Source organism: Balaenoptera acutorostrata, chromosome 19, assembly GCF_949987535.1.
Source record: "Balaenoptera acutorostrata chromosome 19, mBalAcu1.1, whole genome shotgun sequence".
NCBI classification, from domain to species: Eukaryota; Metazoa; Chordata; class Mammalia; order Artiodactyla; family Balaenopteridae; genus Balaenoptera; species Balaenoptera acutorostrata.
Window position 1 is genome coordinate 61,223,159 of NC_080082.1, and position 13,753 is coordinate 61,236,911.

At 40.2% G+C, this 13,753-nt stretch overlaps 1 protein-coding gene across 1 annotated transcript in view; it reads left to right on the forward strand.

Annotated features, from left to right (window-relative positions):
* Window positions 1–10,729, forward strand: part of LOC103019575 (zinc finger protein 615-like) — a 36,887-nt gene extending 26,158 nt beyond the window's left edge. Inside the window, 3 exon segments of the mRNA XM_057533514.1 lie at window positions 69–164; window positions 5,031–6,659; window positions 6,662–10,729. Of these exon segments, the coding sequence (XP_057389497.1) occupies window positions 69–164; window positions 5,031–6,659; window positions 6,662–6,906 (1,970 nt within the window). The 3' untranslated portion in view covers window positions 6,907–10,729.
* Window positions 10,730–13,753: the final 3,024 nt, after the last annotated feature.

Sequence of the window (13,753 nt, forward strand, 5' to 3'; positions counted from 1 at the left end):
TTATCCCTTCCTGCCGTATCCCAGCCCAGTTCGATATGTCTAATTCTTCTATCATTTTTCATGAACAGGGTATCAAGCCAGCAAACCAGTTGCTGTCTCCAGGTTGGAACGAGGAGAACAACTGTGGCCAGTAGAAGATGACAGCCACGGTCGAATCTGTCCAGGTGAGTGGGTGAGACCCAGCAAGGTGGGCAGCCAGGGAAGTCACACTCTGATCAGGAGAGAAGGCGTCAGAGCTGTGATAGTGTCTGAGGAAAATATATCGCTTTGGTCTCTTCTGAGATCTGATCCCTGTTTATTTCATATGCATCTTGTTTTTGTTTGCATAGTTTTCTTCTTCCTAGGATTTTCAAATCTTCCTCTTCTTCATTCACCATCACAGGGTCTCTGTGTTACCACTTGTCTTGCTGTGAAATTCCACTTTCCAGGCCTCTCTGAAAAGAGCGAACTTTGAATTCATCACTCTTCTTACTACTGTACCTTCTTCCTGCCCAGTTAGGAAATAATGATTTCCCACCATAACATCCAACCCCACCTTGGATGCTAGAAAAAATGTTTCTACCATGCTACATGTTAGAACTAGGTCATAACTTCAGTCTGCTTCAAATAACTTCCTTCATAGTTTTGCTAATTCAGATCCTCCTGTAGTTCTTAGATGTTATCATTGTATTTATTTTCCTAAAGCTTCTGTTCTCACTTTATATTTTTTAACAGTTTTATTTAGATTTAATTCATATAATATCAAACAATTTATCCATTTAAGTTATATAATTCTGTGGTGTTTTATTATATTCGCAGAGTTGTGCAACCATCACCACCATCAGTTTTGGAGTATTTTATATGTATATGTCCTTCTAGTAGCCTTTATTATTATAGCTTTGCAGTAAGCTTTGAAATTGGAAAATGTAAATCCTCCAACTTTTTCAAGCCTATTTTGAGTGTTGTGGAGCCTCTGAATTTCCATCTGAATTTTAGAATCAGCTTGTGAAATTCTGCAGAAAAAAAAATTTGCCTGGGATTTTGATAGAGATTATATTGAACTGTATGTCAATTTGGGGAGTCATTCCATCTTAACCATATTAAGCATTCTGTTCCATGATCATTGGATCTTTTTAAATCTAATTAGGCCTTTAATGTCTTCCAAAATGTTTTTTTAACTTTCAGAATGTAAGTTTTGTATTTCCATTCTTAAATTTATTCCTAAATAAGTTGGTATTCTTTTATATATTATAGTAAACGGAATTGTTTCTTGATTGCATTTTTAGATTATTCATTGCTAGAATGTAGAAATACAATTGATTAATTTCCCGTCATATTCTGATGACACTTAGTCCCAGTTAACCCTGTTTAACCCATATGTGATTACACTTTCTCTTTCAATGATCCCGTGATACGATATCATCTTGATTATAAAGAGTAAAGAGTTTTTGTCCTCTTCTTTTTATTTTTTTGGCTGCGTTGGTTCATAGCTGTGGCACGCGGGATTTTCCTTAAGGCGTGCGGATCTTTCATTGCGGCACATGACTTTTCTCTAGTTGTGGCGTGTGGGTTTTCTCTTCTCTGGTTGTGGCACGTGGGCTCCAGAGTGTGTGGGCTCTGTAGTTTGTGGCACGTGCGCTCTCTAGTTGTGGCGCTTGAGCTCAGTAGTTGTGGCGCGCAAGCTTAGTTGCATGTGGGATCTTAGTTCCCCGACCATGGATCGAACCCGCGTCCCCTGTATTGGAAGGTGGATTCTTTACCACTGGACCACTAGGGAAGTCCCCTAAGTATGCTTAATATGTTCCATACATATGATTGCCTTCTGCAATTGATGTGATAGCTTTCCTCCTTTAAAACTTGCATTTTGAGAGCCTAATAGCATAATAGTTTTGAAGCTAATAGCAATACAAAACAGGAAAAATATATATATCTTGTCCCTTCACACGGAGTACGTTCTCAATTGAAATACTCTATAATGAATAATAAACGCGTAACTAACACGTCTTAGTGTAAAAATTGCTGTAAGGAAAATTAAAGCAGCTAATGGAAGAGTGGGTGTTGGGGCTTGGAACTTCCCTTTTAGGAATGGGAGTGGCAATCTGATAAGGTGCCTTTGAGCACATAGATGAGGGATATGAGTAATCTTCCAGGGTGAGGAGTTTTCCAAATGTGAGACGGTGGGAAGTTGAAAGACCTGAATCTGGAATGTGTTTGAGGAACTTCAGGGAAACTTACATGGGTAGAAAGGACTGAGCAAGAGGGGAAATGACTGGAGTTAAGGGTAACAGGGTAGTAGCTTGAGGGTTTTGGTACATAGGTCACAAACTGCCTATCAAGGGCATTCAAGACCTTGCTTCTTTTCTGAATAAGTTGAGAAAACAGGGGATTCTGAGTAGAGGAGTGGCATTATACAATTTTTAAAGTGGATCACTTTGCCTACTTTATAGAAGGTAGACATTATTGGGGAGGGGAATGTACTTTTATACTCTTGGTTACAATGTGTGACAATAAAATAATACAGATTAAAGTCATCAAAGATCAAATGTGCATGGGAAAGACTCCAGGAGAGGCTGCACACAAGCTTCCCGGTTGTCCTCTACCAGTGGAGTCATGTGAACAGTGCTGAATTTTCCCAGCAATGATGTTTGAATGTTTGACAACATGTGTGAAGTGTTGCCAACCAGGGAAGCTCACCCAAGCCTGGTGCCTCTAGACCCCAGAATCAGAATGTTACAGTGTTGTCCAAAGGCTCAGGCATACGAAAAACGGGCATCTACCACAAATCACATTGTTAGTATAAACTGTATGGTATGGCTTCAGACCTCATGCCTAAAAAGATACTTATCAGGCAGGATATCAGGGACTCAGAGGTTATCTTCCAGTCATCAGTCATGGCCACTCCTTTCTTTGCAAGATGCAGGGATGGAGTAACTGCATACCAACGTTCCCTTTTTACATAGGAACATAGGGTATGTTCCAGCTAGACTATTAGTTGGAATCTTGGTTACAGAAGCTTTCTTCTAAATTTGAGGTTAGTTGGGATTAGCAGATGCAAACTATTTTATATAGAATTGAATAAACAGTACAGTACTATTGTATAGCACAGGGAATTATATTCAGTATACTGTAGTAAACCATAATGGATAAGAATATAAATATATATGTATATTTATGTATGTATAAATGAATGACTTTGCTGTACACCAGAAACTAACACAATATTTTAAATCAACTACACTTCAATAAGAGAAATTCTAAAAAATTCAATTAGTGCTTTGGTAGAGTTAGGTGAATGGTGGTCTACAGAATGAAGAAGGATGGCAAGATGTTAGACTATGATAACCAGTCTTTCAATAGTCTGTCACACTTACCTTGAAATCAGATGCTGAGGATCCACATCTTACTCATCATTGTATTTTGTTCTATATACCTGGATCTTCAGGGGACCCGTGATCACAATACTCAATGTTTGGTTCTCTTAGGTGGGCTTAATTGAATTCCAAACTCTACATGTGGAATGGCTAAAGCCTTGGCCCTGTGCCCTCACCTTTATTCTACATGTTTCTAAACACAGCCTCATCCAGTTCTCTATCTTTGAATAATCTATGTTGATGATATCCACATTGCTATTTTCAGATAAGACCTTTTTAAAGATTTATATATTCAACCTGTTCATGTTTGTATAGTACTCGGGTATGTAATAGTCATCTTTTTTTTTTAATTAATTAATTTATTTTTGGCTGCGTTGGGTCTTCATTGCTGCGTGTGGGCTTTCTGTAGTTGCAGCAAGCGGGGTCCACTCTTCGCTGCGGTGCACGGGCCTCTCTTGTTGCAGAGCACAGGCTCTAGGCGCGTGCTTCAGTAGTTGTGGCACACGGGCTTAGTTGCTCCGTGGCATTGGGATCTTCCCGGACCAGGGCTTGAACCCATGTTCCCTGCATTGGCAGGCGGATTCTTAACCACTGCAACACCAGGGAAGTCCCTGTAATAGTCATCTTAAACTTTGTTTCACAATGCATGCTAGATTTTCCTCTCATTCTGGACTTCAGTAATATTCCTCACATTATTAAGAGGCATTCCACCTACCCAGTAGCTGAAACCACATAATTCTTGGAATAATTCTTGAGTCTTAACCTCTTCCATGCTTCTCCCATTAAGTCCATCAGTGAAACTTGTCTTTTCTTTGAACATATCCTGATTTCCTCCACCTCTTAAATATTCATTGCTCCTTTAACCATGATTCACAGACTGCAATTGCCTTCTTTATTCCTTTGCTTCAGTGGTCTGTACATAGAATTAAACCTGGGTGTCCTAAATTTTGACTCATTTCTGATACTATCTACATGGAAATAGTGTCAGATTCTACAAGTTAAGGGTTCAGTCCCACATGGTTGTCCCCATGTCAGATGTCAATTACAAGTCCAGATTATTACCTGTGCTCTGACCAACTGGCTGTAGGTTGGAGGTTCCCATGACCCACTTCTTGGGTTCAGTTAATTTCCAATGGTGGCTCTGAGAACTGAGAAACATTTACTTATGTTTACAATCAAGTGAAGAGGTACAAGGTCTGAAATGAAGAGGTACAAGAAGGCAAGGTCTGAAGGATTCCTGAATGGGAGAGCTTCTGTCCCCAGAACTGGGGTGCACCACCCTCCTGACACATGGATGTGTTCACCCATCCAGACGTTGAGCAAATTTTGTTAAGAGTTCTTATAGAGCTTTAATATCTAGGCCCTCTCTCCTTTCCCAGAGGCCGGTGGGTGGAGCTCAAAGTTCCAACCTTCTAATCACTTAGTCTTTCTGGTGGTCAGTCCCATCCTGAGGTTATGTAGGAACCCTATGCTAAGTCACCTCATTAGCATCCTAATCACTTAGGAAATTACAAGGCTTTAGGAGCTCTGTGGAGGAAGACCAAATATATTTCTTTTTATACCACACATAGGATTGTCACTAAATAGTTACTTCACATGAAGGCATTTTTTGAAACAGTTTTCTTCCAAATTAAGATTATGAGAGATTGCAGAATGATTCCTTGTTCTCTTCTTTCCTAGAAATCAGGAAAGTTGATGACCTTCTGCAGCATCACTTGCCAAATCACAGCATTCAAAATACTGTGGAACAATGCTGCGAACATAATACATTTGCAAATATTGTTAATCAGAGCAAAAGTCATTTCCTGTTAAAGCAAAATTGTGATATGTTTGACTTAACTGAAAAACCTTTAAAATCAAATATAAGTTTTGAAAACCAGAAGAGAAGCTGTAACTTAAAGAACTCTGCTGAGTTTAATGGAGATGGGAAATCCCTTCTCCATGCTAACCACGAGCAATCTTTTACTGAAATTAAATTTCCTGTAAGTGCAAAACCCATCAACAATAACTCCCTGTCCACTAAGCAACAGAGAACTCACAACATAGAGAAAGCCCATGTATGCAGTGAGTGTGGGAAAGCCTTCTTCAAGATGTCTCAGCTCTTTGATCATCAGAAAGTTCATACTAGAGAAAAACCTCATGGATGCAGTCTGTGTGGGAAAGCCTTCTCCAGAAAATCCAGGCTCACTGAACATCAGAGAACTCATACGGGACTGAAACATTATGAGTGCACTGAATGCGATAAAACCTTCTTTAAGAAATCGCAGTTCAATAAACATCAGAAAAGTCATATGGGAGAGAAACCTTACACATGTAGTGAATGTGGGAAAGCATTCACCACAAAGTGTCTGCTCATTTATCATCAGCGAACTCATACAGGAGAGAAGCCCCATGGATGCAGTCTGTGTGGAAAAGCCTTCTCTACAAAGTTCAGTCTCACTACACACCAGAAAACTCATACAGGAGAGAAACCTTACATATGCAGTGAATGTGGAAAAGGCTTCATCGAGAAGAGGCGTCTTATTGCACACCATCGAACTCATACTGGTGAGAAACCCTTTGTATGCAGTGAATGTGGGAAAAGTTTCACCTTGAAGAAGAGTCTTATTCCACATCAGCGAACTCATACTGGAGAGAAACCCTATACATGCAATGATTGTGGAAAAGGCTTCACCTTGAAGAACCCTCTCATCAGACATCAGCGAACTCATACAGGAGAGAAACCCTATGTATGTAGTGTATGCGGAAAAGGCTTCACCATGAAGGGTGATCTTGTTGTACATCAGCGAACTCATATTGCAGAGAAACCATTTATATGCAGTGACTGTGGGAAAGGCTTCACTGTGAAGAGCCAACTGATTGTACATGAGCGAACTCATACCGGAGAGAAACCCTACGTGTGCAGTGAATGCGGAAAAGGCTTTCCAGCCAAGGCCCGGCTGATTGGACATCAGCGAACACACACAGGAGAGAAACCTTATATATGCAGTGATTGTGGAAAAGGCTTCATTCAGAAGGGCAATCTCATTGTACATCAGCGAACTCACACAGGAGAGAAACCCTATGTATGCAACGAATGTGGCAAAGGCTTATCCGCGAAAAGGAAGCTCATCGCACATCTGCGAACTCATACTGGAGAGAAACCATATATATGCAGTGAATGTGGCAAGGGCTTCACCGTGAAGAGTACCCTTGGTACACATCAGCAAACTCACACTGGAGAGAAACCGTACAAATGCAACGAGTGTGGTAAAGCCTTTAAGAAGAAGACACGCCTCATACAACATGAGAGATTTCACTCACGAAAGACTTCTTTGCATGTACTGAATGTGGAAAATTCTCTTTGTGCAAAAGTGATCTCATTACCCATCAGAGAATTCACACAGGAGAGAAGCCATATGAATGCAGTGAATGTGGGAAAACCTTCACCACAAAGTCAGGGCTCAGTGTTCACCAAAGAAAACATACAGGAGAGAGGCCCTATGGATGCAGTGAGTGTGGGAAAGCTTTTGCCCACTTGTCAATCCTTGATAAACATAAGAGAATTCACAGGTAGTCACTTTGGGGAAGCCTGTTGCCGGTTGTAGACCCTCAAGATAATAGTATGCAGAGAAGAATCACAATGCAAAGAATGTGGTATTATCTTTAGTGATCAATTACCTCATATTTTATATTGATGAAAAAATTTACAAAACTACTCGGATACAATCAGCCTTGGTGAAAATATTTTAGGACATTCTATGTCTAAAAAGTATATACTGAGATAAAGCCTATGAGTGTGAAAGACTAGGAAAGCCTTCAGTGGAAATAAACCCTATCATATGTGATCATCATAGATCATGAATGAATGAATATTTCTAATTGGTAGAAGTATAATTGTGGGAAAGCCTTTGCCCAGAAGTAATTCCTCAACAGATGTCAGTTATCACTAGAAAAATACTTTCCTGTGGCAATGAATATGGCAGGGTTTGCAGTAATAAATATTGCTTCATCATTTGCCAGGAAATCCGTGCAGAAACACATTCTATATGGTGGACTTTAACAAAATATCAGACAACTTAAGGAAAGAAGCCTTGGGGAAATGATGAATGAGAGCATTCTGTTACAAGTCTTAACTTAAGGGATACTACACCTCACAAGCAACTGAAGGATACCTTCAGCCATATTTCTAGTTGCCTTGTCATTGATCTTATAAATTTTACATAGTGGCAGTTACTCTCAACATGGATTGAATTTTCAGTATTTAACTTTTGTATTTCTTTGGTTCCAAGTTTGTGTTATTTCAGAAGATTTGAAGTACTTCAAAATGAAAAATGTACTCGTTTCGTAAGTATAACAACAGATTTGGATGTGTTTACCAAGTTTGTAAGTACCATCAGGGGGTTTATAAAATTAATATAAATGTGATGTTTTTATAACTTTTAATTTTGAAGTAAGTTTAGAATCACAAAAACAAATATTCCAGAGATTTCCTAAATGCCCTTCGGCCCACTACTCCCAAAGGTAAAATCTTTTAATAACCACACAGTAAACTGTGTGGTTATATAAGGTCAAATAGAGGAAAGTGAAATTGTTACAGTGCTGTTAACTACAGGGTTTATTTTGATTGCACCAGTTTTAACATGTAGTAGTTTTTGTTTGGTTTTTATATATCGCCTTAAGAAACTTTATCACATATGTAGGTTCCTGTAACCAACACCCCAGTAAAAATTCAGAATGCTTTGTCAACACAGACTCCCTCATGCTATGTCCTCATAGTCACATCCTTTCCCCGACACTAACCCTTGGCATCACAGATCTTTTTGTATCCATAATTTTGTCATTATAGAATATTAGAAAAATAGAATCGTTTAGGATGTATCCTTTTGAGGTTGACTGTTCGACCTTGTGAAATTGTAGAAAATAGACATATTGGTCTCTGTCCCTGGTTTCTGGCACAGAGCTTCTGAAACCCTTGTAAATTTCTACATGATAAGAGCGTGTGGAGCATCTCTTACTCTATTGATGTGATTCTGGGTGGGCTCCTGGATGGGAGTTGGTCACCAGAGAGACCCAGCCATGATTAGAAGCTTGGAATTTTCAGCCCACTCCCCATCTTCCAGAGAAGGGAGAGGGGCTAGAAATGGAGTTACTAATTAATCATGCCTATGGAAGGAAGCCTCCATGAAATCCCAATAGTAGGTATTTTGGAGAGCTTCTATATGGGTGAACACATTCAGGTAGGGGGGAGAGTAACACACCGTAGCACAGGGACAGAAGCTCCTGTGCTTGGGACCCTCCCACACCTCGCCCTATTTTTGTCTTCATTTGGCTGTTCATCTGTATCCTTTATCATATCCTTTAATAAACTGATAAACGCAAGTGTTTCCCTGAGTTCTGTGAGCCATTTAGCAAAACTAATTGAACCCAAAGAAGAGGTGGTGGGAATCTCCAGTTTGTAGCCAAGTCAGACAAATTGTAGGTAACTTGGGCACCTGCTACGTGTGATTGGCATCTGGAGTGGGGTGGAAGCAGTCTTATGGGACTGAGCCCTTAACCTGTGGGATCTGACACTATCTCCGAGTAGACAGTGTTAGAACTGAGTCACACTTAAGGACCCAGTTGGTGTAGTGGAGAATTGCTTGGTGTGGTTAAATGCCCCACCCCCATTATTTGGTGACAGACATGTCAGAAGTGTTGCAAGTGTGGCAGTAGCATGAGTAAAAGAAATACAACTATGGATTTTTCCACTATAGACCTCAAGTAAATTCAACCTTAGATCCATCCAGAAGCTCTCTGCACATCTTTTCTGCCACAAGAATATCAGAGTTCATGCAACTGCCCGTACCCAAGGTATTCCTGCCTAAGGGTTCAAGGGCACCATCAGTTTGCTGGTTTTGCCCAAACTGATGACTAAAATGCATCTCATACCACGTTGGCCTTGGATAGGTGCCGGCCTCTGAAAATATAATTTAGCTCTATGCCTGTGACCATCTCTTGCAAAGACAGGAAGGCAGTGGGGTGCCCATAAGACATTTCTGTGTCTTCCCACCCAGCAAAGTGATAGCAGCCGTTAAAGCTGCTCCCGTCCTAAATGCCAAAACCTCTGTGAGGTCATGGAGCCATGTGATGTCATAGGACCTGTGCACGGCCAGAACTCGGACTTCTGAAGCTAACCCAGAGCCCTCGCCAGACACACTCCTTCCAGGCGCTTGGCTTCCCTAGCAACAGCTACAGAAGCACTGCAGGGAGAACACATCACAATCAGAAGTGGTTTTGGACCGGGTTCAGCCTTTGGCAGCTTCCAGAGGAGTCTTCAGAGGCTCAAGATCTGCTGAGCCTGATTCTGGGTGAGGATCCCCAGTGAGGGGCCTTTGGGGTCGGTGAAGAGGGAATGCGTGTCAATGACTGTGTTTGGGGTCTATTTGGGTTGAGTCACTGAGGAATCTGGGCGTTAGTGATGGAGCCTTAAATTAAGGCTTAATCTGAAGTGTTTAATGATTGAAGGTCCTGTTGGTCAGGGTTTAGGGTCTATATGTTAGGTCTGCAAGACTCGGTAATTGAAAACTGGATGGAAGGTGTGAAACCAATGAGCACTGCTTCTCCCCTAGGTTAGCGATTTAATATCCAGCTCATGATCTGGAGAAGCCTGGAATTGGGGGAGGAGTGTCAATGGGCAAGAGTGTCTGTGGTAAATTTCAGATTGAATTTGAGGTCAGTGTTGTTTAGGGAGTGCAGAGTTTGTCTGTGTTTGAGAGCACAGGAGTCGGGAAGTTTTGAGATCCATAGTCCCAGGCTAGTGGGTGTTTAGAGGCTCAACCTTTGGATCCTTCCTCAAGGTTCCTATTAAAAATTTGTCTCCTACATACTCTTCTCATTGTCCCCACAAAAATCAGAATAATGCACTGTGGTCAAGTGGTGTGTATAGGAATAAAGACAGGATATTTGTTCATTTTACTGCAAAATTTACTCTTGGATATTTCCTTTCAGATTTCTTTGACACAAGTAAGAACAACCATTTTCCTAAATTCTACTCCTCAATGAGAGCCATTTCAGTGAAAAAAAAAATTTTTCAGACTACTGTTCTAAAACTTGGGATCATCTGTATAAACATACATTCAAGAATCTCCCTATCTTCTAGGCTGTATCTTTTGCATTGTGTCTGGCAAATAATAAAAGTTCACGTTTTTTCATCTTATAACCAGTATTTCATATTTTCAGTTTTTTGAATTTCAACAAGTCTGATAGTTGGGTACTTGTATCATATAGCTGTTTTAATTTGCATCTCCCTAATAACAAATGATGTAGACCATTTTTTTCATATGCTTGTTTGCCATCTGTTATCTTTGATGAAGTGTCTGTTCAAAGTCTTTGCCCATTTTTAAAATTGGGGTTTCTTATTGTTGACTTTTTTAAAAATAAATTTATTTATTTATTTTAAATTTATTTTTGGCTGTGTTGGGTCTTCGTTGCTGCGCGCAGGCTTTCTCTAGTTGAAACGAGCAGGGGCTATTCTTCGTTGCAGTGCGTGGGCTTCTCATTGCAGTGGCTTTTCTTGTTGCGGAACACGGGCTCTAGGCGTGCGGGCTTCAGGAGTTGTGGCTCGTGGGCTCTAGAGCACAGGCTCAGTAGTTGTGTCGCATGGACTTAGTTGCTCCGCGGCATGTGGGATCTTCCCGGACCAGGGCTCGAATCCGTGTCCCTGCATTGGCAGGCGGATGCTTAACCACTGCACCACCAGGGAAGTCCCTTATTGTTGACTTTTAAGAATTCTTTCTATGTTCTGGGTATCAGTCCTTTACCAGTATAGGACTTATGGGATGAAAGTGTTGAGATTCTTTTGAGAGCCTTTTTTTTTGTTGCCAATGGACCACTAAGTGTTCCAGCATCATTTGCTGAAAAGTCTATTTTTTTTTTAAATTTATTTTTGGCTGAGTCAGGTCTTAGTTGTGGCACGTGGGCTCTTCAGTGTGGGGCACGGGCTTCAGAGCGTGTGGGCTCTGTAGTTTGCAGCACACAGGTACAAGGTATATGAAGGTACCATATGAAGGTATATGTGCACTCTTTGTAGTACTTTGTGACTTTTGTGTAAATCTAATATTTTCTCCAAATAAAAGTTTATTTAGAATAGGTATAATCAGGACTTCCTTGGTGGTCCAGTGGTAAAGAATCCACCTTCCAATGCAGGGGACATGTGTTCAATTCCTGGTAGGGGAAATAAGATCCCACATGCCACGGGGCAACTAAGCCTGCGTGATCTATGTGTTTGTCCTTAGCTATAACCTAAGCCACAACTAGAGAGAGAAAACCCACATGCCACAACTAGAGAGAAGCCTGCGCGCCACAACAAAAGGTCCCGTGTGCCTCAACAAAGATCCCGCATAGCACAGCTAAGACCCGATGCAGCCCCCCCCCCAAAAAAATTAAAGAAAATAAATATTTAAAAAATAAAATAGGGGCTTCCCTGGTGGCGCAGTGGTTGAGAATCTGCCTGCTAATGCAGGAGACACGGGTTCGAGCCCTGGTCTGGGAAGATCCCACATGCCACGGAGCAGCTGGGCCCGTGAGCCACAGCTGCTGAGCCTGCGCGTCTGGAGCCTGTGCCCCGCAACGGGAGGGGCCGCGATAGTGAAAGGCCCGCGCACCGCGATGAAGAGCGGTCCCCGCACCGCGATGAAGAGTGGCCCCCACTTGCCGCAACTAGAGAAAGCCCTCGCACGAACCGAAGACCCAGCACAGCCAAAAATAAATAAATAAATAAATAATAAATAAAATTAAAAAATAATAATAATAAAATAAAATAGGTATAATCTATGTCAATTATATCTCAATAAAGCTATAAAAAATAGGTTTGATCTAGGGACTTCCCTCGCAGTCCAGTGGTTAAGACTCTGTCCTTCCAATACAGGGGTTTTGGGTTTGCTCCCTGGTCCAGGAACTAGCGCCCCAGCCAATAAATTAAATTAAAAAAAAAGGTTTGATCTAGCTTCATCACTTAATCTCTTATTATAAACATTTCCATATTATAAAATGTTCTTGTATATATATAATTAATATTACATGGCTGTAATAATATCACGGGGGTAATAATATGGCTGTAATAGTATCATAGTAGATGGTAACTGGAGTCACATATAAAAGTTATACATTGAAGTGGGAATACTTGAAAAATGTAACTGATTCAGTTATGTTCAGTTTATATTATGATCCTCTCATTAACCAGATTCTTACATTATCACTCCAAGATTTGTTGTACTGTTTTTCTTGTATGTCCCAGATATCTCCATTTATTTTTAATCCAGGTAGCTTATAATTTTGCAATTGTAGTTGTTGTGTTTTAAAAAATATTCATACCCTATAAATTTTGTAGTATAGAACAGCAATTCATTTTAACAGCTTTATGGTCATAATTTACATATAACATTTACCAGTAGTAAGGGTATAATACAGTGACATTTAGCAAGTTTATAGAGTTGTGCCATCACCATGATCCAATATTTAGAAATTTTCATAACCCCAAAAAGTGAACTGGGTATAATGAGAATCTACCGTACAGCACAGGGAACTCTACTCAATGCTCTGTGGTGACCTAAATGAGAAGGAAATCCAAAAAACAGGGGATATATGTATACATATAGCTGATTCACCTTGCTGTACAGTGTAAACTAACACAATACTGTAAAGCAACTATACTCCAATAAAAATTAAAATAAGATAAAATAAAATTCTATATAAAAAGAAAAGTAACTGGATAGTTGATTTGTTGAGTTTTGAGAACTCTTTATTCTGAATATAAGTCCTTTTATCACATGTTAAATGTGTCAATATTTTCTCCCAATCTCTGGCTCCACTCATTACTTTTCTTAAAGTTGTGCTTAAAAATACAAAAGTTTTTCATTTTAATTAAGTCCAATTTATTATTTTTTCTTTTATGTCTCAACCTTTATTGTCTTGCTACAGAACTCTTTGGCTAACTTAAACTTAGGTTCGTGGAGATTGTCTCCTAAGTTTCTTACTTTTACCTCTTATATTTAGGTCTGTGATCTATTTCCAGTTAATTTTTGTGTCCGCTTAGAGTTATGGGTCTTAAGTTATTTTTCTGCAAATAGGTATACAATTATCCCAGCCTCTTTTGTTGAGAAGATTTACCCCATGGAAGTATCTTAATGTCTTGACCAAATAGCTATTGATGTTAACGCTTTTGGACTCTCAATTGTGGTTGTGCCTTTTTCATTGGCTCCAGACCTTTACTGGCCTCGTTTTTAGTGGCCTTTCCCCGAGGCTCTAATCCCAGTCAAAACTTAGGCTTCATCCCAGCAGCTCTTTTCTTCGGGACCTGATGGCCTGTTCCACACTGTGCCGGTTTCTCGAAATCGTATTCTGTCCTAAAAGCCGCTTCCTGCAAGAAATGTTCCTCCAAAGCT